Source organism: Oncorhynchus clarkii, chromosome 23 (assembly GCF_045791955.1).
Source record: "Oncorhynchus clarkii lewisi isolate Uvic-CL-2024 chromosome 23, UVic_Ocla_1.0, whole genome shotgun sequence".
Lineage (NCBI taxonomy): Eukaryota > Metazoa > Chordata > Actinopteri > Salmoniformes > Salmonidae > Oncorhynchus > Oncorhynchus clarkii.
Window position 1 is genome coordinate 42,557,591 of NC_092169.1, and position 26,047 is coordinate 42,583,637.

The window sequence follows — 26,047 nt, forward strand, 5'->3', positions numbered from 1 at the left end:
CGTCAACCACCCAAGCAACGGTCTGTTCACCCTGTTATCATCTAGAAGGTGAGGTCAGCACAGGTACATCAAAGCTGGAAAACAGCTTCTATCAGACTGTTAACCTCTACGGGAATGGTGTGCCCCCCCCTGCGGGATGGTTAAGCTAACGTAGGCTAATGTGATTAGCATGAGGTTGTAAGTAACAAAGATAATTCCCAAGACATAGACATATGGACAGGAAACTTACATTCTTGTTACTCTAACTGCACTGTCCAATTTACAGTAGCTATTACAGTGAAATAATACCATGCTTGTATTGTTTGAAGAGAGTGCAGAATTATGAACTTGAAAATGTATTAATAAACCAATTAGGCACATTTGGCCAGTCTTGATACAACATTTTGAACAGATGTGCAATGGCTCATTGGATCAGTCAAAAATTTTACACATACACTGCTGCCATACAGCGGCCAAAATCTAAATTGCACCTGGGCTGGAACAATATTGTCTTTAACCAGATCTATGTTACGGTTTTCTTCTATCTCCTCCTCTGAAGAGGAGATGTAGCAAGGATCGGACCAAAATGCAGCGTGGTAATTTTGATACATGTTTAATAAACGAATAAACACGAACAATACAAAACAAGAAACGTACCACGAAAACCTAAACAGCCTATCTGGTGCAAACAAACACAGAGACAGGAACAATCACCCACGAAACACTCAAAGAATATGGCTGCCTAAATATGGTTCCCAATCAGAGACAACGATAAACACCTGACTCTGATTGAGAACCACTCCAGACAGCCATAGACTATACTAGATAACATCACAAACCCCATAAAGCCACAGTCTAATGTATTGTCCTACATTAATTTCCCATTTCCACAAACTTCAAAGTCTTTGCTTTTAAAACTTCTTAGGGCTGAGATCCTGCTAACGGGATCGATATGACAACAGCCAGTGAAAGTGCAGGGCGCCAAATTCAAAACAACAGAAATCCCATACTTAAAATTCCTCAAACATACAAGTATTTCAAATCATTTTAAAGAAAAACTTCTTGTTAATCCCACCACAGTGTCCGATTTCAAATAGGCTTTACGATGAAAGCACCACAAACGATTATGTTAGGTCAGAGCCAAGTCACAGAAAAACCAGCCATTTTTCCAGCCAAAGAGAGGAGTCACAAAAATCAGAAATAGAGATAGAATTAATCACTAACCTTTGATGATCTTCATCAGATGACACTCATAGGACTTCATGTTACACAATAAATGTATGTTTTGTTCGATAAAGTTCATATTTTTATTAAAAAAATCTCAGTAAACATTGGCACGTTATGTTCAATAGTTCCAAAAACATCCAGTGATTTTTCAGAGAGCCACATCAATTTACAGAAATACGCATCATAAATGTTGATGAAAATTCAAGTGTTATAAATGGAACTTTAGATACACTTCTCCTCAATGCAACCGCTGTGTCAGATTTCAAAAAAGCTTTGCGGAAAAAGCAAACCATGCAATAATCTGAGACGGTGCTCAGAGCCCAAACAAGCTAAAAAGATATCCGCCATATTGTGCAGTTAACATATGTCAGAAATAACAGTATAAATATTCACTTACCTTTGATGATCTTCATCAGAATGCACTCCCAGGCATCCCAGTTCCACAATAATTGTTTTGTTCGATAATGTCCATCATTTATGTCCAAATAGCTCCCTTTGTTAGCACGTTTGGTAAACAAATCCAAACTCAAGGAATGCGTTCACTAGGAGCAGACGAAATGTCAAAAGGTTCCGTTACAGTCCATAGAAACATGTCAAACGAAGTATAGAATCAATCTTTAGGATGTTTTTAACATTAATCTTCAATAATGTTCCAACCGGAGAATTCCTTTGACTGTAGAATTGCAATGGAACAGAGCTCGCCCTCACGTGAACGAGCGTCATGAGCTCAAGGCATTCTGCCAGACCTCTGACTCATTCCCCTCTCATTCGCCCCCACTTCACAGTAGAAGCATCAAATAAGGTTCTAAAGACTGTTGACATCTAGTGGAAGCCTTAGGAAGCGCTACATGACCAATATCCCACTGTATCTTCAATAGGGAATGAGTTGAAAAAAACAACCTCAGATTTCCCACTTCCTGGTTGGATTTTTTTCTCAGGTTTTTGCCTGCCATATGAGTTCTGTTATACTCACAGGCATCATTCAAACAGTTTTAGAAACTTCAGAGTGTTTTCTATCCAAATATACTGATAATATGCATATATTATCAACTGGGACTGAGTAGCAGGCAGTTTACTCTGGGCACCTCTGGGCACCTTATTCATCCAAGCTACTCAATACTGCCCCCAGCCATAAGAAGTTAAATGGCATCATTAATATGCATATCCTTGCTTCAGGTCTTGAGCTACAGGCAGTAAATTTGTGTATGTCATTTTAGGCGAACATTTAAAAAAAAAGGGGGGTTGGATCCTTAGTTAGAAAATTGTTATCGAAATCAAAATACTACTCATTTTACAGTACACACTGTAAAGCTTCACATGACACCAACTTGACTTTATAGAACCTACAGATGAAACATTATGGACTATTAAAGGAAAAGGTCACAAATATTCCAAAGGAAATTATTGATGTCTCAATTATGCTTTAACATAAAAATGTCAAGTATACGTCAACAATAGTTCCTCCAAAGGACCCTTCTATAGATTTAATTTAACTAAAATCCCCCAAATCCTGGTCTTGTTTTGCTCTAGTTTTGTAAGGAATAACCCAGTATTCTAATGATGCTCTGTCAGACGGTGTGGAATCACCCAGTAACCTAATGATGCTCTATCTGATGATGAGGAATCACCCAGTAACCTAAGGATGCTCTGTCAAATGATGAGGAATCACCCAGTACTGTACAGTACTGTACCCACGTTACTGTCAGTAAAATGTTTTGTCACGAACATTCAAAACTACAATTCCATGATTGGTATTTTTTCACTATTCAACAGTTGAATGGTTAAAATATATATATTTTTTAAAATGAATATAAGTGAAGTCATCCCCCAAAATCACTAACAAGACAAACAAAAGCCCCTCATCATCTCTGTCATTTGGTGGCTAAATTACCCTTGTGTGAGGTTACAGCCAATAAGACTGACAAGTCCTGCTGTGACTGTCCTAATATGGACACCATAACTGTGTTCTCCTTGTCCCCTGTCCTAATACCGGTAACTGTTACCTCAGCCATCTTCACTATAGTCAAATAAATGCATCTCAGCATGGGCTCTTTCCACAATGATGTTAAGAAGTAAGCATTTCACAGTAAGGTATACATACACCTGTTGTATTCGGTGTATGTGACAAATACAATTTGATTTGAATAAATAGTAGAGTATTAAGAAACAGAGAGAGAAGGCCCACAAGCGTGGAGGAGCCATATTTATCCAGCCCTAGGCTTTCTGTCAAATCTGTAGAGAAAGTTGCAGGTCAGTCACAGTGAAAAGACAACCCATGCCCTGTCCCTAAGTCTCCTTCACTGTGGTGGTATCCATTTCATATCACTGAGGAAACATTGGAAACACCTGATAATTAGTCAAACTATTCCAAAAAGTAAGTCTAGAGGTGGTAAAACTTTAAGAATGTCAGTAAAATACTTGCCGTTTACCGCAATCGTTGATTGAGTAATTTTTTTGTCATCCAGCTTGGCACATTAAAATAACAGGCTACACACTGAAACAATTACAGACATAATTTCTGCTCTGTAAACAGCTGAAGATGGGGGTGGAGGGATGGAGTGGTTGGATGAATCAGGAAATGACGAGAGAAACTAGACCAGCCGTGTGTGACTGCCTCAGCGGTGTAATACCACTCACTGATGAGAGTGATCGAGGACCATTTCTCAGAATCTAAAATGGATCAGGGGCTCTAAGAGCGGCTTATTGTGTCATTGTTGGCTTTGGGTTCTGTTTTAATCTATGCAGCTGTTTTATCCCTTGTGACTGACAGTGCTGTAGGCTTTCAACTGTCAGGAAACATGGCCATGTACACTGTATGTGGATTTTTAAGAAAAAACAGTCAAGCGTTTAATCGGTCAACCATCCAATTGCAGGAGCTCTACCAATGGGGGAACATGAATTGACTGAGTCTGACGGTGACCTCAAACATCTGCTTCGGAAATGGGTCATCATTCTTTCCCGTCAATACTCCCTAGGACAACTACATGAGAAACACTACAGGTCTTATACATATGCTTTGTTTTTTTTATACAGCACTTGTGTCAACAGGATGTAAATCACAGACAGAGAGCTGTGAAATATCTGAGCCTGGTGACCCGTTGGGCCTCCAGAAACAGGATCTGAGCCTGCCTACCCATTGGGCCTCCAGAAACACGATTTGAGCCTGCCTACCTATTGCGCCTCCAAAAACAGGATCTGAGCCTGCCTACCTGTTGGGCCTCCAGAAACAGGATCTGAGCCTGCCTACCTTTTGGGCCTCCAGAAACAGGATCTGAGCCTGCCTACCTTTTGGGCCTCCAGAAACAGGATCTGAGCCTGCCTACCTTTTGGGCCTCCATAAACAGGATCTGAGCCTGCCTACCTTTTGGGCCTCCAGAAACAGGATCTGAGCCTGCCTACCTTTTGGGCCTCCAGAAACAGGATCTGCATCTCAAATGGCACCCTGCTGCTGGTTACGTCTTAAAACGTCCTATCCACCTAACCTTGTGCCAAACAACAAACCAGGTTGTTGCTGTAGTTTTATTTCTAAATTATCACTAACCTCGAGCCTCAGACATGCCCACACACTTAGTCCCTTATACCACCAGGATCTCAGCCCCTGATACCACCAGGATCTCTGTCTGCAGCCCCTGATACCACCAGGATCTCAGCCCCTGATACCACCAGGATCTCAGCCCCTGATACCACCAGGATCTCAGCCCCTGATACCACCAGGATATCAGCCCCTGATACCACCAGGATCTCAGCCCCTGATACCACCAGGATCTCAGCCCTGATACCACCAGGATCTCTGTCTGCAGCCCCTGATACCACCAGGATCTCAGCCCCTCATACCATCAGGATCTATGTCTGTGGGGTCTAGGGTCTCTGTCTGTGGCAGGCCAGGTTATCTGTCTGTGGGGGGCTGGGGTCTCTGTCTGTGGAGGGCTGATACCACCAGGATCTCTGTCTGTGCCGGGCTGGGGTCTCTGTCTGTGGTGGGCCGGGGTCACTGTCTGCGGAGGGTTAGGTTCTCTGTCTGTGGTGGGACAGGGGCCGGGGTCTCTGTCTATGGTGGGCAGGGACTAGGGCCGGGGTCTCTGTCTGTGGTGGGCTGGGGCCAGGGCTGGAGAGGAGAGGCAGAGCCTGATAAGACAGAAGACAGTACAGCCTGGCCTTGTGTCCTACACACTTACACGTTACACACTTATTTCTAAAGTTGCTCCCTAAATGGCACCCTATCCCTATATAGTGTGCTAATTTTAAGGGGATCATTAAAAAACGTACACTATATAGGGAATAGAGTGTCATTTGGGATGTAGGATATGTTTCTAGAGTGGGCATTCCACAGCAGACTCCTTTAAAAACTATGCATCATTTCTGCATTCCGTGTCTAAACATATGGAGTAAACAGTATTGCTTCACTCTTGTCTTTAGGGTAAGTGGATGAATCGTTGAGCTTGGGTTGGGCAGGGCAGCAGATAGCCTAATGATGGGAACCTAGTGAGTGAACTTCCATCGACCTGAAGTAGGAGCGTAGTAGTAACTGATTGTAGAAGACTTGGCAAAGACTCAACAGAGATCCAACCCCTAACTTTAAACTGAATGATGATATGTGTGATTGATGTGGCCCCTCCACTTGGCCCCCAAGAGGTCATCTGCTTCCCACTGTCTCGCATGTGAAGGAGTGTTACATCAATTGTCTCTAACCAAAGCATCTAGCCTTGTTTTGTTAATCTGACAAAAGCTGTTTGACTTCCAGCAGCATTTTAAAATGTCAAAAGGTGCATAGCATTTGTTGCTTAATGTATAACAGGGCCTTTGAATATCTTGACACACCAGTACACAGAATATACAGTGCTAAGTAAGTGAGTAAGTAGATTAATTCAGTTAATGCTGCTTTCGCCTCCATAAAGTTTCTATTTTTTCTGGCAATTACTCACCTTCTCTGATTCCTATTCAGAGTTAGCTACCATCATACAATCTTGTTCAACATTGAAAACATCAAACCTCTAATCCTTTGTCAGTTCCCCAGGCTGCAGCTCTGGGCCACTTGGTTAGTTTTGTTCTGCTCCTCTGGTGCTTGAAGAGCCTCTGTAGTGTTGTGTTACAATACATGTCTTGTTTCTGTTAGGGGCCAGGAAACCGAGTCAGAGGCTGCTTTCCCAAAACCTTTCCTGTGTGAATTGGCCACTTGTTTCAGGTTTCTGGTTGCATCCCCCCCAGCCGCCAAACCAACCGGTCCCAAATAGGGACATTTTATGCAGGTGACCTTTAACCTTCACCACCGTGTCCAAAATGGCACCCCTATTCCCCATATAGCGCACAATAATAACTATGTAGTGTACTGTCAATGGAAATACGGTGCATTTTGGAACGCACCTCGTGTCTTCCTATTTACCTCTTTACCTTTATGACCTTTATGACACTTAACACTGTCTGTCGCCTGCAGATGTCTAGGGTGGCTTGGCTGTGACTGGGAGCTATTGAGACCACAGCTCAATCGCTGGGCTGGCAGGCCCTTTCTCAGTAGTGGCAGACATTAAAACACATTCACATTTCATGAAAATGTAACAGAAAAAAACTATTTTAAATAGCTTGTAAAACATATGTTTTCTCAACTGTCAGCAGCATCTTGAAAGCATGAATAATGAATAAAAAGCATGATTAATGAATCATGAATAATGATATTGTAATTCCCTTGACGGTGCATTTGTGACTTTTTGTTTTGGTTACACTGGAATTGGAAATAATGTGTTTGTTTTTACGGTGTATCCACAGCCCTCAAAAGATTACAACTGGAGCATAGTATATAACAGAGTATATAACTTGGTACCAGATCTGTTTGTGCTGTTTGAAATGACAATGACCATAAGAGTTGGGTATGTAGCACAAACAGATCTGGGACCAGGATAAGCACGGTACAGAGTGGATGAAGAGTCATGCTGTCCTGTTCCTCTGTTTCAATACAAAACTCAAAGATAGACAGCAAACTCTGCTGAGTGGAGGTACTGTGTTTAGAGTAGACAGTAAGTTGACAGTGAAAACACGTGAAACTAATGACATGGTGCAGTGTTGTTCTGCTCCTGGTAAATCATTTATATCTGGTATGTACATTAAAGCTGCTTTGATATCAATTCTCCACACAGCCGTAAAGGCCATATGTGAAGCAAGGGCGCCATCTAGAGGTAAAACAGATGTGGTCTTGGAAAGTAGAAATATGCCATAAAGAGAGAGAGAGAGAGAGAGAGAGAGAGAGAGAGAGAGAGAGAGATGAGAGAGATGAGAGAGAGAGAGAGAGGGAGAGAGAGAGAGAGAGAGAGAGAGAGAGAGAGAGAGAGAGAATATCAACAATTAAAGACTACCAAAACACATTGGATTCTCCAATTACATTGAATTACAGGACAAAATACAAACCCTCCAACCCAAAAATTCCAATTGGGTAAACTTAAACTCTTTAACATCATCCTCAGCTCTGGTATCTTCTCCAATATTTGGAACCAAGGACTGATCACCCCAATTTGGAGACAAATTTGACCCCAATAACTATTGCATCAACAGCAACTTTGGGAAAATCTTCTGCATTATCATTAACAGCAGACTCATACATTTACTCAGCGAAAACAATGTATTGAGCAAATGTCAAATTGGCTTTTTACCAAATTACCGTACGACAGACCACGTATTCACCCTGCAGACCCTAAATGACAAACAAACAAAACAAAGGCAAAGTATTCTCATGCTTTGTTGATTTAAAAAAATATTTTAACTCAATTTGGCATGAGGGTCTGCTATACAAATGGATGGAAAGTGGTGGTGGGGGAAAAACATAAAACATAATAAAATTCACGTACACAAACGACAAGCGTGTGGTTAAAATTGGCAAAGAAAACACACATTTCCTTCCACAGGGCCGGGAGATGAGAAAGGGTTGCAACCTAAGCCCCATCCTCTTCAACACATATATCAACCAATGGGCGAGGGCATTAGAACAGGCACCCAGCCTCACCCTACAAGAATCTTAAGTCAAATGTCTACTATTTGCTGATGATCTGGTGCTTCTGTCCACCCCAGTCATAGACTGTTCTCTCTACTGCCGCATGGCAAGCGGTACCAGAGTGCCAAGTCTAGGACAAAAAGGCTTCTCAAAAGTTTTTACCCCGAAACCATAAGACTCCTGAACAGGTAATCAAATGGTTACCCGGACTATTTGCATTGTGTGCCTCCCCCAACCCCTCTTTTACGCTGCTGCTACTCTCTGTTTATCTTATATGCATAGTCACTTTAACAATTCATTACTGTACATACTACCTCAATTGGCCCGACCAACCAGTGCTCCCGCACATTGGCTAACCGGGCTATCTGCATTGTGTTCCACCACCCGCCAACCCCTCTTTTTACGCTCCTGCTACTCTCTGTTCATCATATATGCATAGTCACTTTAACGATACCTACATGTACATACTACCTCAAGAAGCCTGACTAACAGGTGTCTGTGTATTGCCATGCTACTCTTTTTTCAAATGTTTTTTTCACACCATTGGTTAGAGCCTGTAAGTAAGCATTTCACTGTAAGGTCTACATCTTTTGTATTCGGCGCACGTGACAAATACACTTTGATTTGATTTGATTTGAAAAGAGGGCCTACAGCAGCACCTAGATCTTCTACACAGATTCTGTTAGACCTGGACCCTAACATTAAATCTCAGTAAGACAAAAATAATGGTGATCCAAAAAAGGCCCAGTTGCCAGGACCACAAATACAAATTCCATCTAGACACCATTGCACTAGAGCACACAAAAAATATACAGTGGGGAGAGAACAAGTATTTGATACACTGCCGATTTTGCAGGTTTCCTACTTACAAAGCATGTAGAGGTCTGTAATTTTTATCATAGGTACACTTCAACTGTGAGAGACGAATCTAAAACAAAAATCCAGAAAATCACATTGTATGATTTTTAAGTAATTCATTTGCATTTTATTGCATGACATAAGTATTGATCACCTACCAACCAGTAAGAATTCCAGCTCTCACAGACCTGTTAGTTTTTCTTTAAGAATCCCTCCTGTTCTCCACTCATTACCTGTATTAACTGCACCTGTTTGAACTCGTTACCTGTATAAAAGACACCAATCCACACACTCAATCAAACAGACTCCAACCTCTCCACAATGGCCAAGACCAGGGAGCTGTAAGGACATCAGGGATAAAATTGTAGACCTGCACAAGGCTGGGATGGGCTACAGGACAATAGGCAAGCAACTTGGTGAGAAGGCAACAACTGTTGGCGCAATTATTAGAAAATGTGAAGAAGTTCAAGATGACGGTCAATCGCCCTCGGTCTGGGGCTCCATGCAAGATCTCACCTCGTGGGGCATCAATGATCATGAGGAAGGTGAGGGATCAGCCCAGAACTTCATGGCAGGACCTGGTCAATGACCTGAAGAGAGCTGGGACCACAGTCTCAAAGAAAACCATTAGTAACACACTACGCCGTCATGGATTAAAATCCTGCAGCGCACGCAAGGTCCCCCTGCTCAAGCCAGCACATGTCCAGGCCCGTCTGAAGTTTGCCAATGACCATCTGCATGATCCAGCGGAGGAATGGGAGAAGGTCATGTGGTCTGATGACACAAAAATAGAGCTTTTTGGTCTAAACTCCACTCGCCGTGTTTGGAGGAAGAAGAACGATGAGTACAACCTCAAGAACACCATCCCAACCGTGAAGCATGGAGGTGGAAACATCATTCTTTGGGGATGCTTTTCTGCAAAGGGGACAGGACGACTGTACCGTATTGAGGGGAGGATGGGGCCATGTATCGCGAGATCTTGGTTAACAACCTCCTTCCCTCAGTAAGAGCATTGAAGATGGGTCGTGGCTGGGTCTTCCAGCATGACAACGACCCGAAACACACATCCAGGGCAACTAAGGAGTGGCTCCGTAAGAAGCATCTCAAGGTCCTGGAGTGGCCTAGCCAGTCTCCAGACCTGAACCCAATAGAAAATCTTTGGAGGGAGCTGAAAGTCCGTATTGCCCAGCTACAGCCCCGAAACCTGAAGGATCTGGAGAAGGTCTGTATGGAGAAGTGGGCCAAAATCCCTGCTGCAGTGTGTGCAAACCTGGTCAAGAACTACAGGAAACGTATGATCTCTGTAATTGCAAACAAAGGTTTCTGTACCAAATATTAAGTCCTGCTTTTCTGATGTATCAAATACTTATGTCATGCAATAAAATGCAAATGAATTACTTAAAAATCATACAATGTGATTTTCTGGATTTTTGTTTTAGATTCCGTCTCTCACAGTTGAAGAGTACCTATGATAAAAAATTACAGACCTCTACATGCTTTGTAAGTGGGAAAACCTGGGATATTGGGTGGGATATTGTATTTTTGAGTAGTTGTATGTCAGCACTCAATTGTCGTCACGTTTCGTTATTAGTTTATTGTTTATTGTTTTTGCTAAGTTTCACTATTAATAATTAAGTGGAACTCAACATTCGCTGCGCCTTGGTCCGTTTCTACAAACGATCTTGACAGCTAGAAGATCGGCGACGCCAACTGCAGAGTGCCGCCCGAACAAGGAGAGGACCTGACTTCGGTGGAAGTCGTGACAAATTCCAAAGTAAAACGAGTCCTATATTGACATAAGCTGAAAGGCCACTCAGCAAGGAAGAAGTCATTGCTCCAAAACCGCCATAAAAAAACAGACTACGGTTTGCAACTGCACATGGGGACAATAGATCTTACTTTTTGGAGAAATTCCCTCTGGTCTGATGAGACAAAATTAGAACTGTTTGGCCATAATGACCATCGTTATGTTTGGAGGAAAAGGGGGAAGCTTACAAGCCGAAAAACACCATTCCAACCGTGATGCACGGGGGTGGCAGCATCATGTTGTGGGGGTGCTTTGCTGCAGGAGGGACTGGTGCACTTCACAAAATAGATGGCATCATGAGGGAGGAAAATTATGTGGCTATATTATGTGGCAACATCTTAATAAGACATCAGTTAGGAAGTTAAACCTTGGTTGCAAATGGGTCTTCCAAATCGGCATACTTCCAAATTTGTAGTAAAACGCCTTAAGGACAACAAAGTTGACGTATTGGAGTGGCCACCACAAAGCCCTGCCCTCAATCCCATAAAAAAATGTGGGCAGAACTTAAAAAGCGTGTGCGAGCAAGGAGGCCTACAAACCTGACTCAGTTACACCAGCGCTGTCGGGAGGAATGGGCCAGAATTCACCCAATTTATTGTGGGAAGCTTGTGGAAGGCTACCTGAAACGTTTGACCCAAGTTAAACAATTTAAAGGCAATGCTACCAAATACTAATTGAGTATATGTAAACTTCTGACCCACTTCGAATGTGATGAAAGAAATAAAAGCTGAAATAACTGATTCTCTCTACCACTATTCTGACATTTCACATTCTTAAAATGAAGTGATGATCCTAACTGACCTAAAACAGGGATTAAAATGATTAAATGTCAGGAATTGTGAAAAACTGAGTTTAAACGTATTTGGCTAAGGTGTATGTAAACTTCTGACATCGATTGTATTTGGCCCGAAACAGCTGAGTATACATTGGCAGAATACCTGACCACTGTGACTGACCAAAACTTAAGGACATCTTTGACTATGTACAGACTCAGTGAGCATAGCCTTGCTATTGAGAGGTGCCGGCGAAGGCAGACCTGGCTCTCAAGAGAAGACAGGCTATGTGCACACAGCCCACAAAATGAGGTGGAAACTGAGCTGCAATTCCTAACCTCCTGCCAAATGTATGATCATGTTAGAGACACATATTTCCCTCAGATTACACAGCCCCAGAAAGAATTCTAAAAACAAAAAACTCCCATATCTATTGGGTGAAATCAAATCAAATCAAAGTGTATCTGTCACGTATGCCGAATACAACAGGTGTAGTAGACCTTACAGTAACATGCTTACATACAGTCTTTAACCAACAGTGAACTGTTTAAGTAAAAAAAAGTATTAGGTGAACAATAGATAAGTAAATAAATAAAAACAACAGCAAAACAGACAGTGAAAAGTAACAATAGCGAAGCTATATACAGTAGCGAGGCTATAATAGTTGCGAGGCTATGTACAGGCACCAGTTAGTCAGCCTGATTGAGGTAGTATGTACATGTAGGTATGGTTAAAGTGACTATGCCTATATGATAAACAGAGAGTAGCAGTAGCGTAACAGAGGGGTTGGCGGGTGGTGGTGGCAGGGCACAATGCAGATAGTCCGGGTAGCCAATGTGCGAGGGCACCGGTTAGTTGGGCTAATTGGGGTAGTATGTACATGAATGAATAGTGACTATGCATATATGATAAACAGAGAGTAGCAGCAACGTAAAAATAGGTGTTGGGGGTGCACACAATGCAAATAGTCCAGGTAGCCATTTGATTACCTGTTCAGGAGCCTTATGGCTTCGGGGTAAAAAAATGTTGAGAAGCCTCCTGGTCCAAGACTTGGCGCTCCGGTACCGCTTGCCATGCGGTAGTAGGGAGAACAGCCTATGACTGGGGTGGCTGGGGTCTTTGACAATTTTTAGGGTCTTCCTCTGACACTGCCTGGTGTAGAGGTCCTGGATGGCAGGTAGCTTAGCCCCAGTGATGTACTGGGCCGTATGCACTACCCTCTGTAGTGCCTTGTTGTCGGAGGCCGAGCAGTTGCCGTACCAGGCAGTGATTTAACCAGTCGTGATGCTCTCAATTTTGCAGCTGTAGAACCTTTTGAGGATCTTAGGACCCATGCCAAATCGTTTTAGTTTACTGAGGGGGAATAGGCTTTGTTGTGCCCTCTTCGCGACTGTCTTGGTGTGTTTGGACCATTCTAGTTTGTTATTAATGTGGATACCAAGGAACTTGAAGCTCTCAACCTGCTCCACTACAACCCCGTTAATGAGAATGGGGGCGTGCTCGGTCCTCCTTTTCCTGTAGTCCACATTCATCTCCTTAGTCTTGGTTACATTGAGGGATAGGTTGTTTTTCTGGCACCACCCAGCCAGGTCTCTGACCTCCTCCTTATAGCCTGTCTCGTCATTGTCGGCCTTCCACTCTTGTGTCATCTGCAAACGATCACTACAGGTGTAGCTTACGAGAGAATGTTTGTCAGGAGCTAGCCTGCAGGGACACCACCCTTACACTGGACCGGCTGGTGGACTTATGGATCCGGTTGGACAACCTGTTGACCTCCCACGGACTTCCTGATCGGGGTCTGTCAGTTCGATCCCCCAGCGCTCCTGATCCAACGCCTATGGAGTTGGGAGGCGCTGCAACGAGGGGGACCGGAGAAGGGCCCATTCCCTGCACCAACTGTGGCCACAGAGAGCACACTGCTGGTCGTTCTGTGGGGGTTCCCCAGGAGGTAGAGGTAGCTGGCGGAGTGCTGGTGGGTCATCCCAGGTGAGTAGGCACACCACTCACCCAGAGCTCCCTGTTGCACACATGTGGTTGTCGATTGAATTTCCCGAGTTTTTCCCGCATTCCCAGCATAAAGCGCAATTAGATTCAGGCGCAGCTGGGAACTTTATTGACCGTTCCTTTGCTATGAGATTATGGATCCCTATTGTGTCTGTTGATGTTCCCTTCCCTATACATGCCTTAGACAGTCGTCTTTTGGGGTAATTTGGGCTAATTAGGAAGGTCACAGCTCCGCTCACTATGAAAACGCAGGAGAGTCATAGGGAGCAAATTAGTCTCTTCCTAATCGACTCTCCTGCATTCCCTGTTGTGTTGGAGATTCCCTGGTTGGCTTTGCATGATCCCACTATTTCGTGGCAACAGAGGGCTCTCAAGGGATGGTCCCGTCAGTGCTCAGCGAGGTGTGTAGGTGTTTCCTTAGGTGCCACTATGGTGGAAAGTCCAAACCGGGTGTCCACCATGCACATTCCCCCCGAATATGCAGATTTGACTGAATTACCACCCCATAGACAGGGGGATTGTGCGATAGATCTCTTGGTAGAAGCTGCACTTCCCAGGAGTCACATGTATCCTCTGTCACAGGAGGAGACGGCGGCTATGGAGACATATGTTACCGAATCTCTGGGACAGGGATACATTCAAACTTCCGACAGGGCTTTGGTCACCTGAAGGCTCTGTTTACCTCGGCTCCCATGCTGGCTCATCCTGATCCCTCCTTAGCTTTCATAGTTGAGGTGGACGCGTCCGAGGCAGGGATAGGGGCTGTGCTGTCTCAGCGCTCGGGTACGCCACTAAAGCTCCGCCCCTGTGCATTTTTTTCGAAGAAGCTCAGTCTGGCGGAGCGAAACTGTGATGTGGGAGACCGGGAGTTGTTGGCTGTTGTCAAGGCTCTGAAAGCATGGAGACATTGGCTTGAGGGGGACAGACACCCTTTTCTCATTTGGACTGACCACCGCAATCTGGAGTACATTCGAGCAGCGAGGAGACTGAACCCTCACCAGGCAAGGTGGGCCATGTTTTTCACCCTCTCCTACAGACTAGGTTCCCAGAACGTTAAGGCAGACGCACTGTCCCGGATGTATGACACAGAGGAGTGGTCCGCAGATCCCACTCCCATTATTCCAGCTTCTAGTCTGGTGGCACCAGTGGTGTGGGAGGTGGACGCGGACATCAAACGGGCATCACGTTCAGAGCCCACTCCTACCCAGTGTCCTGTATGTTCCGTTCGATGTCCGCGATCGTTTGATCTGTTGGGCCCACACTTCACCCTCCTCTGGTCATCCTGGCATCGGTCGAACAGTGCGCTGTCTTGCTTGTTAGCCAAGGACGTGAGGGTTTATGTGTCCTCCTGTTCGGTGTGCGCACAGTGCAAGGCACCTAGACACCTGCCCCAGAGGGAAATTACAACCCCTTCCCATTCCACAACGACCGTGGTCACACCTCTCGGTGGATTTCCTGACGGATCTTCCACCCTCACGGGGTAACACCACGATCCTAGTCGTTGTGGATCGGTTTTCTAAGTCCTGCCGTCTCCTTCCTTTGCCCGGTCTCCCTACGGCCCTACAGACTGCGGAGGCCCTATTCACCCACGTATTCCGTCACTACGGGGTGCCTGAGGATATAGTTTCTGGAGGGCGTTTATGGAGCGCCTGGGGGTCTCAGTCAAATAAGCATTTCACGGTTAAGTTTACACCTGTTGTATTCGTTGCATGTGACAAATCAAATTTGATGTTATTTGATACCCCGCAAGACATGCCACCAGAACAGACTATGGGAGGCGCACAGTACTACATAGAGCCATGACTACTTGGAACTCTATTCGACATCAGGTAACTGATGCAAGCAGTAGAATCAGATTTAAAAAACAGATGAAAATACACCTCATGGAACAGTGGGGACTGTGAAGCAACACAAACATTCACACTATACACACGCGTACACATAGATTTTTGTGTTGCAGGTCCGGGAAGGACTGCATGTTGCAGTTAAACAGCAAGGGATTATTGTAGACCTGCCCTGCTTTTCAGAATCGGAGAGTGAGAGAGTTTAGACACCTACCAATTTGCAGTAAATCATTCTAGATAAGAGTGTCTGCTGGAATGCATTACGCTGTTGCTATTGGTCAATCGTTAAAGGTATAATCACAAACTTCAGGTTCTGCTGTTTTTAAAGAGGTGACTTAATCTCCGCCTTACCATAGTGTTTCAGGAAGGGTTCAAATTCATTCTGGACTGTCTTTCTCTGCAACTGGAACACAAACCGCTGCCACATGGGCATAATACTGTGTACAAGTAGATAGGAAAACAAGCACCAAAGGACATCACCATTTGATAGGTTACATTTACATGAGGTTACAAATAACATGGAACTTGGGCAGTGAACTGATTTGCACTTGAACACCGTGTCCACGCCACTACTCAGCCTCATGGCATACAACAATACACTTGACATAGCTGCTGAAATGATATTTACAGTAATTTCACATACTGTTATCAGACATCAAAATAGCATATATATACTGGCAGCACAATATTCCTCCTCTTACTATAAAACGATTTAATCACTGGCAAGTTCTCTAAAGTATTTATTGTAAAACTAAAATAAAAATGTTCTATAAGATAAGTGATCAATGTAAATAAAAAACAGCTTGCTGTCAAATTGACAGGAAGCATTGCGAGCGATCAAGATTATTGTGCTGGGGTTGCAGGGTAGCCTAGTGGCTAGAGCATTGGACTAGTAACCGGAAGGTAGCAAGCTGACAGGGTACAAAATCTGTCGTTCTGCCCCTGAACAGGCAGTTAACCCATTGTTCCCAGGTCGTCATTGAAAATAAGAATTTGTTCTTAACTGACTTGCCTAGTTAAATAAAGGTAAAAAAAAGTGTGAGAGAGATGGCAGGAAGCTGTTTGTTTTGGGCCTTTTTCAAGTGTGGATTATGTACATATTTATTTAGTCACCATGAACATATGAACATATGAACACCATGAACATATGAACAACCTGCTTGGACTGGCTCACCATGGGAGTCACAACTGAGCTGGCCCTGGACCTAAGGTAAGGTGTCTCCTGGGTGCATGCTCATTCAACACCACATACGCATCCTTCTCACATTAATGCACACATTAAACCAGGTGGTCAAGATAATATGTAGGGAATAGGGTGCCATTTGGGATGCACATCCAGACTTTACACTATAGGCCTTGTTACTGTATTAATTGCTAGCAGCGGGTGCTCCAACGTTACAAAACACTGTGGTTACTGTTACTGACCTATCCAGCAGCAGCAAAACGTTGTACATTCCACAGTAGACATTCCGCACTTCCATCTGCATGGCTGCAAACCTAGGGCTGGGATCCACCGCTACCCATGGAGCTGCATGGAGTTGGCAGCTATTGGCTGAAAAAAGGAGCGGACTGGAAATGGTGAACTTTGAAAAGTGCACAAAGCTAAGACCAACCAAAATGTCAATGATCATTGTAGTCTACTTTCATTAGATTTGGGAAATGTCATTTTAGGCGAACATTGAAAAAAATTGTCCGATCCTTAATCAAACGTGACATTCTTATCTTAACCATTCAGTAACACAGGTAACCACTGACCACTGCTTTTACAGGTTTACCTATGCCTATACTGATATAAATTCCTGATGGCAAAAAAAACACACATAAGAATTTCCAACAGCAACACTCACAGAGCTTTGGATCATGGCATGTCTCCTGGCCTCCATCTATGGAGTCGATGTCAGCAAGGGTGTAAAGTACTGGGGTATCTGTACTTTACTATTTATATTTTTGACAATTTTTAGTTCACTACATTCCTAAAGAAAATAATGTACTTTTTACTCCATACATTTTTCCTGACACCCAAATGTACTCGTTTCCTTTTGAATGCTTAGTAGGACAGGAAAATGGTCTAATTCACACACTTATCAAGAGAACATCCCTGGTCATCTCTACTGCCTCTGATCTGGTGGACTCACTAAACACAAACGCTTCATTTGTAAATGATGTGCTCCTGGCTATCCATAGATAACAAAAATATATATATATATATATACTGTGTTGTTTGGTTTGCTTAACATAAGCAATTTGAAATGATTTATACTTTTACTTTTTATACTTAAGTATATTTTTGCAGTTACATTTGCATTTATGTCTATATTTAAAACCAAATACTTCAAGACTTTTACTCAAGTAGTATTTTACTGCTTATATTTACTTTTATTCAAGTATGACATTTAGGTACTTTTTTCACCACTAGATGTCAGTCTCATTGTGCATGTTGACTGCCTCAAAGAAGCAGCTGGCCTGGATGAGAAGGTCCAGGTCCGGATGATCCTCCTGAGAGTTGAAAGAGTAGGTTGATTCTGGAATAGAGGTGTCAACCTCAGGATCATCATTCTCCAGCACTGAAGATAAACCATAATAAACTCTAAAACAACATCAGTTTTTCAAATAACAATTCCATAACCTTTTATAGTTTTGCATGGAATATCATTTTACGGTGTGGGGGGTGGGGGTGCTCTAGATGGCACGGTAGAATGAACTTGAAAATGGAGACTGAAGTACTATCACTATTAGCATGGTAAAATCTAACACAGTGGATTCATGCACACATCAAACTGCAAAACTGCTCATTTACATTTCCCCTTGGCCTTCAAGCTCTATATATTACGGGGACACTTGTCTTTTCAAGTTACCAAGGATGAGAAGAGGCTCTGCATTGCATAGACAAAGAATTCCTAAAAGATAGTTGGATTTGTGGCCAGTGGTGGCTGCGACTGAACAGTCCCAAGTGTCAACCATCTCCATCGCAAGTTTGGTGTCAAGTGGTCATATCTTCTGGAACACTTGGCTTCTGTCATGACCTGGTATAGGTGACATCTTTCCAAATGTCTCTTGCAGTACTTTTTGGATAGTTTCGAGACTCTTGACACTATGGAACCGCACAGAATGTTGTTTCCGACTGGCAACCTGTCTGGAACTTCAGTGTGTCTCTGTTGCTTGGTTGTTACCATGAGACACAAGCGACAGCTTCAGAGGTAAAATGTTGCCTACTTGGCTGCTGAAAAGGAAACGCGAAAACAGAGATTATTAATTTGTTAATCATGCTACAGCAGTTTAGTTTCTAGTTAGCAAAAACTTATGCGCCGCCCGGGAATCGAACCCGGGTCGAAAGAATGGGAATCTTCCATGATACCATTACACCAGCGGCGCAGTTAAGTATGAAGTATATTTTAGCTAATATAAAGAAATAAAATCATTTTAGACATTGTATGCATGTTTTAGAACGTATGAATAATATTCTGTTCATTAAAGCATCATCGATATTTAAACAAATTTATAATAATTGTAAACAGTCCACATTTAGAATCGATCGTTTGCAAGGTTTTCACTTCCGGTTCATGGAAAGGGTAACAGCCATAATCCGAACATTGTTACAAGCTACCCATGAACTTTTACCACAAAAGTCAAATCAGTTTTCCAAAAGTAACAAACACACTAGTACCTTAACGATAACTAAGATTATTACCAAGTAATTAGATACAGGTTTCAGGTGGATTCATTTGTACAGGTTTGTCCTAACACAATATTATGATAAAAATGCTAGCTAGCAATGTGGAATTAGCATTAACTGGCTAGCTAGAAAATGCTAATTACACATTGCTAGCTAGCATGTTTTTCTGTAGCTAGCTAGCTAACAACATTGTGTATTATGACATTCAGATATGTTTTGTTTTCGTTAGTAGCTAATGTTCATTGCACAGTTAAATTCATTCGTATAGAATCAGGACAAAATGGCTGTTGCCATAGTTTAACACACAGGGTGACGGTTTTGTCCGAATACATGGCTGTTGTGTTGTGCTTGCTGACACTGCCATTTTGCTACCCTACTAACCGACTACAGATCCTGCAGTCATGTCTGAAGAAGTGATCATCGTGGAGTGGGCAGAGACTGGTGCATCAGAAGAGGGATGTCAAGCCCAACTCATTACAGACAACGCCTCTGCAGGTGCGGTACTCTGGCTACAGTAGCCTAATTCAAGCCTAATTCAAGAGTTTCATATTCTGTTTGACATGTATTCCTATGTCAGGAATGTTTGTCATGTACTCCTGTTTCTCACTGGATCTGTGTTGTCACAGTGTTGCCCGACAGCCTGGTCCAGAATATATTGGTGAACACTGTGGTACAAGGCCAAGAGGAGGATCATGAACTACTAGATGACAACAGCAATGACCTCTGTGAGTGACAACAGATTCTGTGTACTCTGACTATCTTGAATTCAGAGGCTGTCAATGGTTTTTCCATGCATCTTTCAAATCATAATTGCTTAGATCTACGGTTAGTAAGTGTAAGGCCTTGTTATGTCCAGTTTAGTTTACCACATGATTGTGTCATCTTACTGGAGTGGGAGAGTCCAGCATGAAGGACAGACTTCCTTGGATATCACACTGGTCTATCACTTTGTATTTCTATTTTTACAGATTGTGAGGAGTGTCATTCCACCTACAAAGACCAGTGTGATATCCAAGGTAGTCTGTCCTTCATGCTGGACTCTCCCACTCCTGTGGGCTTACCCCAGAGGGCCCTCCTCACCCTACCCCACGGGCTGGTGGTGGGCAGGTCCAGTATCCCTGGGGCAGGCCTGGGGGTTCTAAATCAAGGAGCAATTTTGGCCCCAGGAATGCACTTTGGCCCCTGTGAGGGGGAGGTGACCACCAGGGACAAAGCAGTAACAAGTGACTACTCCTGGGAGGTGAGTACTGATGGATGCTTTTTTCAAATTGTATTTGTTTAAGCTTTATTTAACCAGGCAAGTCAGTTAAGAACAAATTCTTATTTACAATGGCGGCCCACCAAAAGGCAAAAGGCCTCCTGCGGGGACACGGGCTGGAATTAAAAACTAAATACAAATATAGGACAAAACACACATCCAGGACAAGAGAGACACCACAACACTACATGAAGGGTTGAGTCGTGCTTAAGAAGAACCCTTAGCCGTGTATATAGGCCAAATACCACACCCCCTCTGGCCTTATGGCTTAAGTATATTGAGTGAGTTAACTTCAACTGTGCCTCCAAATATTTTTGAAAATCGGAGCGTATGTGCCTGCAATTCTACATCACAAACATTGTAATTGCGGCAGCTTCACCCGGGACATCCATCATGTCTCTGCCACAGCACTGTGAACCACAGCAGATTTAAGCTTGTGATTGGTTTAGTAAGGGACCAGGACCAAGGCGATTGGATGCGTTTGTAAAGAAATGCCCCTGTTATGATTATAGAGGACTGCAGACTGGACAGCCACGTTTATTCTACTCGCTGATCAAAGTCTATGAACTCAATTGTCAAATGAGCATTACGTCAACTTGAGTGGTGTTTTGTAAACATAAATGTCAAGAAATACATTTGGTTCACACCTGTCCCAGAATGCTCCCTTATGACAGCATGTGATAATAGGCTATAGCATACTAGTACTGATTTTAATATAGGGTTGGGTGGTATCCAAGGGATCCTGAGTGGCGCAGTAGTCTAAAGCACTGCAACGCAGTGCTAGAGGCGTCACTACAGACCCGGGTTCAATATTTGTTCTTAACTGACTTGACTAGTTAAATAAAGGTTAAAAAAATTAAATAAATCCAGATTTTCATATCATCATACCGTCCTTGTCTCATGTAGGGATTTATGGTATGAGACAAAAAAAAAGGGATATTGGGCATCTATTACCAGAATGCTACAAAATTAAATAGTAATAGCACATTTCCATGGAGGCTGCTAGCTAAATATGCTAAAGAACGAAAACGAAAATAAACTAATTGCAAAGACAGGCAATCCAGCTACTGAATTTTTGGTGAGTCTGGACATTTTGCAAGCAAAATGTGAACAAGAGACACTATGCAAATGAACAAAGTTTTGATGCATGCTGGTCTGAAGGAAGAACAGTACTGGCTCTGGAGCAGCATATGTACAAGCTGTGTCTGTGTTTAGTCTAGAGTTGCTAGGGCAACTGGCCTGCCTGCTCTGCTCGGAGAAGATGGTGGAGGAGCAAACCAGCCAAGAACTGAGAGGAGAAGATGGGGGAGGAGCAAACAGGGCGAGAACTTAAGAGGAGAAAAGAAATGCTAGGAAATCAAAAGATAACTCATCCAAAGGGCTTTGACTTCTCAAACATGGCAGATAGATAACACAATATGATGCCCCATCACCTTCAGCCCCATCACTAATTCAGCCACTTACTTAGATAACTAGCCAGTTAAACTTAGGGGTTGCGTTAATGCACAATTATATTTTTTTTTTACGGAGGACAAAGATTCAATGCATAACAAATATCTTGCTGTGTTTTGTAAACGCAGATGTAAAATACTTCTATTGTAATTTCTCCTCAGCATCAGACTCATTTTGTGCTTAAGTTGCACTTCTCCACTCAGATGAGAGTTCATGACCATGCTCTGACTGATGTATATCTACTTTTTTCCCGTGCTTTTCGCAGTCTAGCCAGCTTACATTTCTCTGATAAAATGCAAGATGAACTTTTAAGAAAAACATTAGAAAATGTAGCTTACTAAATTTTTTTCTATGATAAACATTAGAAATATGATGGCCATGCATTGTTTTTGTCCCAAAAAAGACCTTGCTTTTTAATTGTATGCTCACTTAGTGTGTATGTAGGTGAATGCGGTGCCATTTGGGACACAACACTGTAGTTTGTGTAAAACCTAACCCATGTCATTCTGGAGCATTGTCTCTATGCTCTATCTGAGCATGGTCAGCTGACATTATGGGTGGCAGGGTAGCCTAGTGGTTAGAGCGTTGGACAAGGAACTGAAAGGTTCCATGTTCAAATCCCCATGCGGACAAGTTGCAAATTTGTCATTTGCCCCTGAACAGTCAGCACTGTTCCTAGGCCGTCATTGAAAATAAGAATTTGTTCTTAACTGACTTGCCTAAAAAAAAAATGTTTAAAACATAAAATAAAAAATGTGTCCGTATTCTTTATAAAGCGCTTGTCTATTTTCAGGTCTGGAACAGTAAGGGTGAATCTGAGTACATTGATTCTGCAAGAGACACTCATTCCAACTGGATGAGGTAACTTGTGTTGTAGAACGTACCTTATTTTATACTGCATCTGTCTGTCTGTTATGGAGTGCTTAGTCCCAGCGCACTCTCTCATCTCTCTCTCAGGTATGTTAACTGTGCTCGTAATGAAGAGGAGGGTAATCTCATAGCACTCCAGTACAGGGGGATTGTTTTCTTCCACTGCTGCCGCTCCATCCTCCCAGGAGATGAGCTCCTGTTTTGGCCTGGGGGGCGATTCATTGACAGGTTTAGGGACCCCTCTGACCAAATCTGGCTCCGAAAGAGCACCCCTTCAGGTACTTATCATCCCCAGTCTCTTTTCACAACCTTGCTCTGGCATTAGGCATCTAGAAGGTTCTCTGAGGGTGTATAAGAGATAATAATAATAATACATTTCTCCAATACATTAGTTTAATAAGACCTAACCTTTTCTTCTTCTTTCTCTCCGTTTTAGAGGTTAATACAAATTTATCGTCTCAGGTTTTCCTCTGCTGTCAGTGCCAGCTTTCTTTCACCACTGAGACCTACATCCAAAGACATAAAGAGCAATTACACCCTCTGGACCTATCACCTGCATCTGCACTGAGTGAGCTTGAAAATCACCTTTCTAAAAGTAACATGAACCCAGACCCTATGTCGTCCTCTGTCCGTAAGTTGAGCTACCGGTGCCCTCAGCGTCCTAAGAGCTTTAAGAAGAAGGGCCACGTCCAGAGAACCATGCGAGCTGTCCACTCCAACGTCAGACCCTACTGCTGCCCCCTGTGCAGGAAGTGTTTCGCTCAGGGGTACGACCTGGAAAGTCACCAGCTACGAGTTCATGGAAGGAAGAAGAAGCCTGGAGTGGTAGAGGTCAGAGGTAAGGAGGTCAGAGGTGAGAGTTCGCTCCCGCCTCCTGACAGCGCCTGGGAACCTGAGCCTCCGTCCAATGATCAACCTTCAGAGACCCAGACAGGGAGAGCTTCCTCACAGAGACTGAGGAACCTCAGGGTAAAGTCCACCAGGAACTCTAAAGCCAAAACTAAGGCAAACACACAAAAACAAAGAGAAACCAGTACCAAGAAGAGGTTCCATTCAGATGCCAATCGAGATGCTCTGGACATGGAGGAGGAGAGGAGAGAGTCTGTAGGAGAGGCACAGTACAGCTGCAGTGATTGTCAGAGAACCTTCGGCAACCCAGAGTCCCTTAAAGCCCATCAGTGTATCCGGGTCGTGGTGGGGCCCCCGCTGTACTCTTGCTCTACATGCAGGGTCACCTTCAAACGGTACACCACCCTGAAGAAGCACAAGGTCAACAAGCACCCGAAGGAAAATATGCTTTATTGCTGCACCCACTGTGGGAGGTTCTTCAGTCAGGCTGCCGGTCTACAGCACCACCTGGATGCAGAAGTATGTAAGGACATCCAGCTGAGTTCTAAAGCTGTTCCTTGCTCCTACTGCCAGTTCTCCTTCACCGAGGAGAGGTACCTCCGGAAGCACGTTAAGAGACACCACCCTGATGAGCATGTCTCTCAGGCCACAGGCCTGGGCTCAGGGCTAATTCAGTCGGAGCAGAAGGCAGGAGAAGTCCACCTGTGCCTGCAGTGTGGACAGAGCTACGAGCACTTTCAAAGCTTCAAAGCTCACCGGTGTTTCCAGTCAGACGCGGCCAAACTGCACTTGTGCAATGACTGTGGGAAAGGTTTCTCTTGTTTCTACAGCCTTAAGCAGCATCAGCGGATTCACACGGGAGAGAAGCCATACCGCTGCTCTTACTGTGAGAAGTGTTTTAGCCACTCTGGACATCTGAATGTGCACGTGAGGATACACACAGGGGAGAAATCTTTCCTGTGTACTGAGTGTGGAGAGAGTTTCCGTCAGTCTGGGGATCTGAAGCGCCATGAGAGAAAACACACTGGGGTAAAACCATGTACCTGCCCTGAATGTGGGAAAAGCTTCAGTCGACCTCAGAGTCTGAAAGCTCACCTGATGCTGCACAACGGAGAGAGACAGTACAAGTGTGATCAGTGTGGGAAAAGCTTTTCACGAAATTATCACCTGACGAGACACCATGAAAAGACACACTCATAATTTGGTTGCACCACACATACACTATTGACTATTGTGTTTCTTTGAAAGCACTTGGTTAAGTTGATACATACCCATTGCAATATTCACGGCTGAGAATACCAGGACATTTTACAACACTTCATGTAAAATAATGTGATTTTTGTTCATACTTTGGTTTTCTAAGAAAATAATGTGTTAAAGGCACTACAAGTCCTTACACCAAGGCAACCCTGCCTCCCTACAAGCTATGGGTAATGATCATGTTCTGGCCTCAATTAGCTGTTTAGACTGTTGTGGTCCATTTTTGCTGTGTTCTAGTGTACTATAAAACAGATGGCTCTCCCATTCTTAATACCTAGCCCAGTCATATTCAAGGTTAGAACTACCTTTCTAGGGGTTCTGATAATTCTAGCCTAGATGCATTTTTGATAGCATATCTACAGTATTTCACTTTTTAATGTGTATAGTATTGTTTACTAGGGATGTCCAATGAATTATGTTACCACTCCCTCTTCTAATTAGGGTTGATTGGAAAAAGCTGTTCAAAATAGGACATTGTATTATTTCTTTGTACTCCCTGACGAAGGCCATGCAGCCGAAAGGCGTCAGTTTTTAAACTGTTTCCATTGAACATGTCATACAAATAAAGGTGTTTTAATGAATTATATGAGGAGTGCCTTGGTCTTCCTTTCTTTTTGATGACCAATGTGTTTATTATTCATAATATGCCATTTCCAATTTAGAGTAAAATATATCTCTATTGTCCCTGGAGTATAATTCAGCTTGTGATCTGAAGATGAGGGAAATGTCAAATGGAAGAAGTAATAAAAAAATAACTGACTTCAGTATCACAGTTCACCATTTATTGCACAAAACAATGCAAAGCATGTGCCCTGTCCAAGCCTAAAATCTGATGAAAACACTCATGAGATACAGTATGTGTTCATTTGATAACATTATCTAACACTGTCTTCATGAAATCCCCCAGGTCTAGCCTCTCTGAAATTCATTCCTCCTTTCCATTCCTCCTTTAAATAAATAAAGGTAAAAAAAAATGTAAAAATCAACACTTGTTTCTTTGCATTGCTTTTCTCCAATACCTCACATATGATGTTTACGGGGAGGAATGTTTCATCACCTTCAAAGTCCATGGTTGTGTTCACGATGGACAAGTTCAGTTATGCCTAGTCCCTCTGTTTCAGTCCATCAGTCACCAGTTCTTGTGTCTGCCATTCAGTCGGTGTTGAACACATCTTTGATAACATTCACAATAAAAATGAAAAAACATGTCATGTCCC

The 26,047-nt window shown here is 43.2% G+C and overlaps 1 protein-coding gene and 1 non-coding gene across 2 annotated transcripts; one reads left to right on the forward strand and one right to left on the reverse strand.

Annotated features, from left to right (window-relative positions):
* Window positions 1-18,769: 18,769 nt before the first annotated feature.
* trnag-ccc (transfer RNA glycine (anticodon CCC)) lies at window positions 18,770-18,840 on the reverse strand. The gene has a single exon. It is a non-coding gene; the product is annotated as a tRNA-Gly (tRNA).
* Window positions 18,841-19,017: 177 nt separating this feature from the next.
* On the forward strand, window positions 19,018-25,414 carry LOC139381402 (PR domain containing 9). The gene is made up of 7 exons (XM_071124903.1): window positions 19,018-19,198; window positions 19,532-19,636; window positions 19,768-19,866; window positions 20,110-20,381; window positions 22,645-22,712; window positions 22,809-22,999; window positions 23,158-25,414. Exons 2-7 carry the CDS (start codon window positions 19,543-19,545, stop codon window positions 24,768-24,770), a joined length of 2,337 nt encoding a protein of 778 aa, XP_070981004.1. The 5' UTR covers window positions 19,018-19,198; window positions 19,532-19,542; the 3' UTR covers window positions 24,771-25,414.
* The last annotated feature ends 633 nt before the right edge of the window (window positions 25,415-26,047 follow it).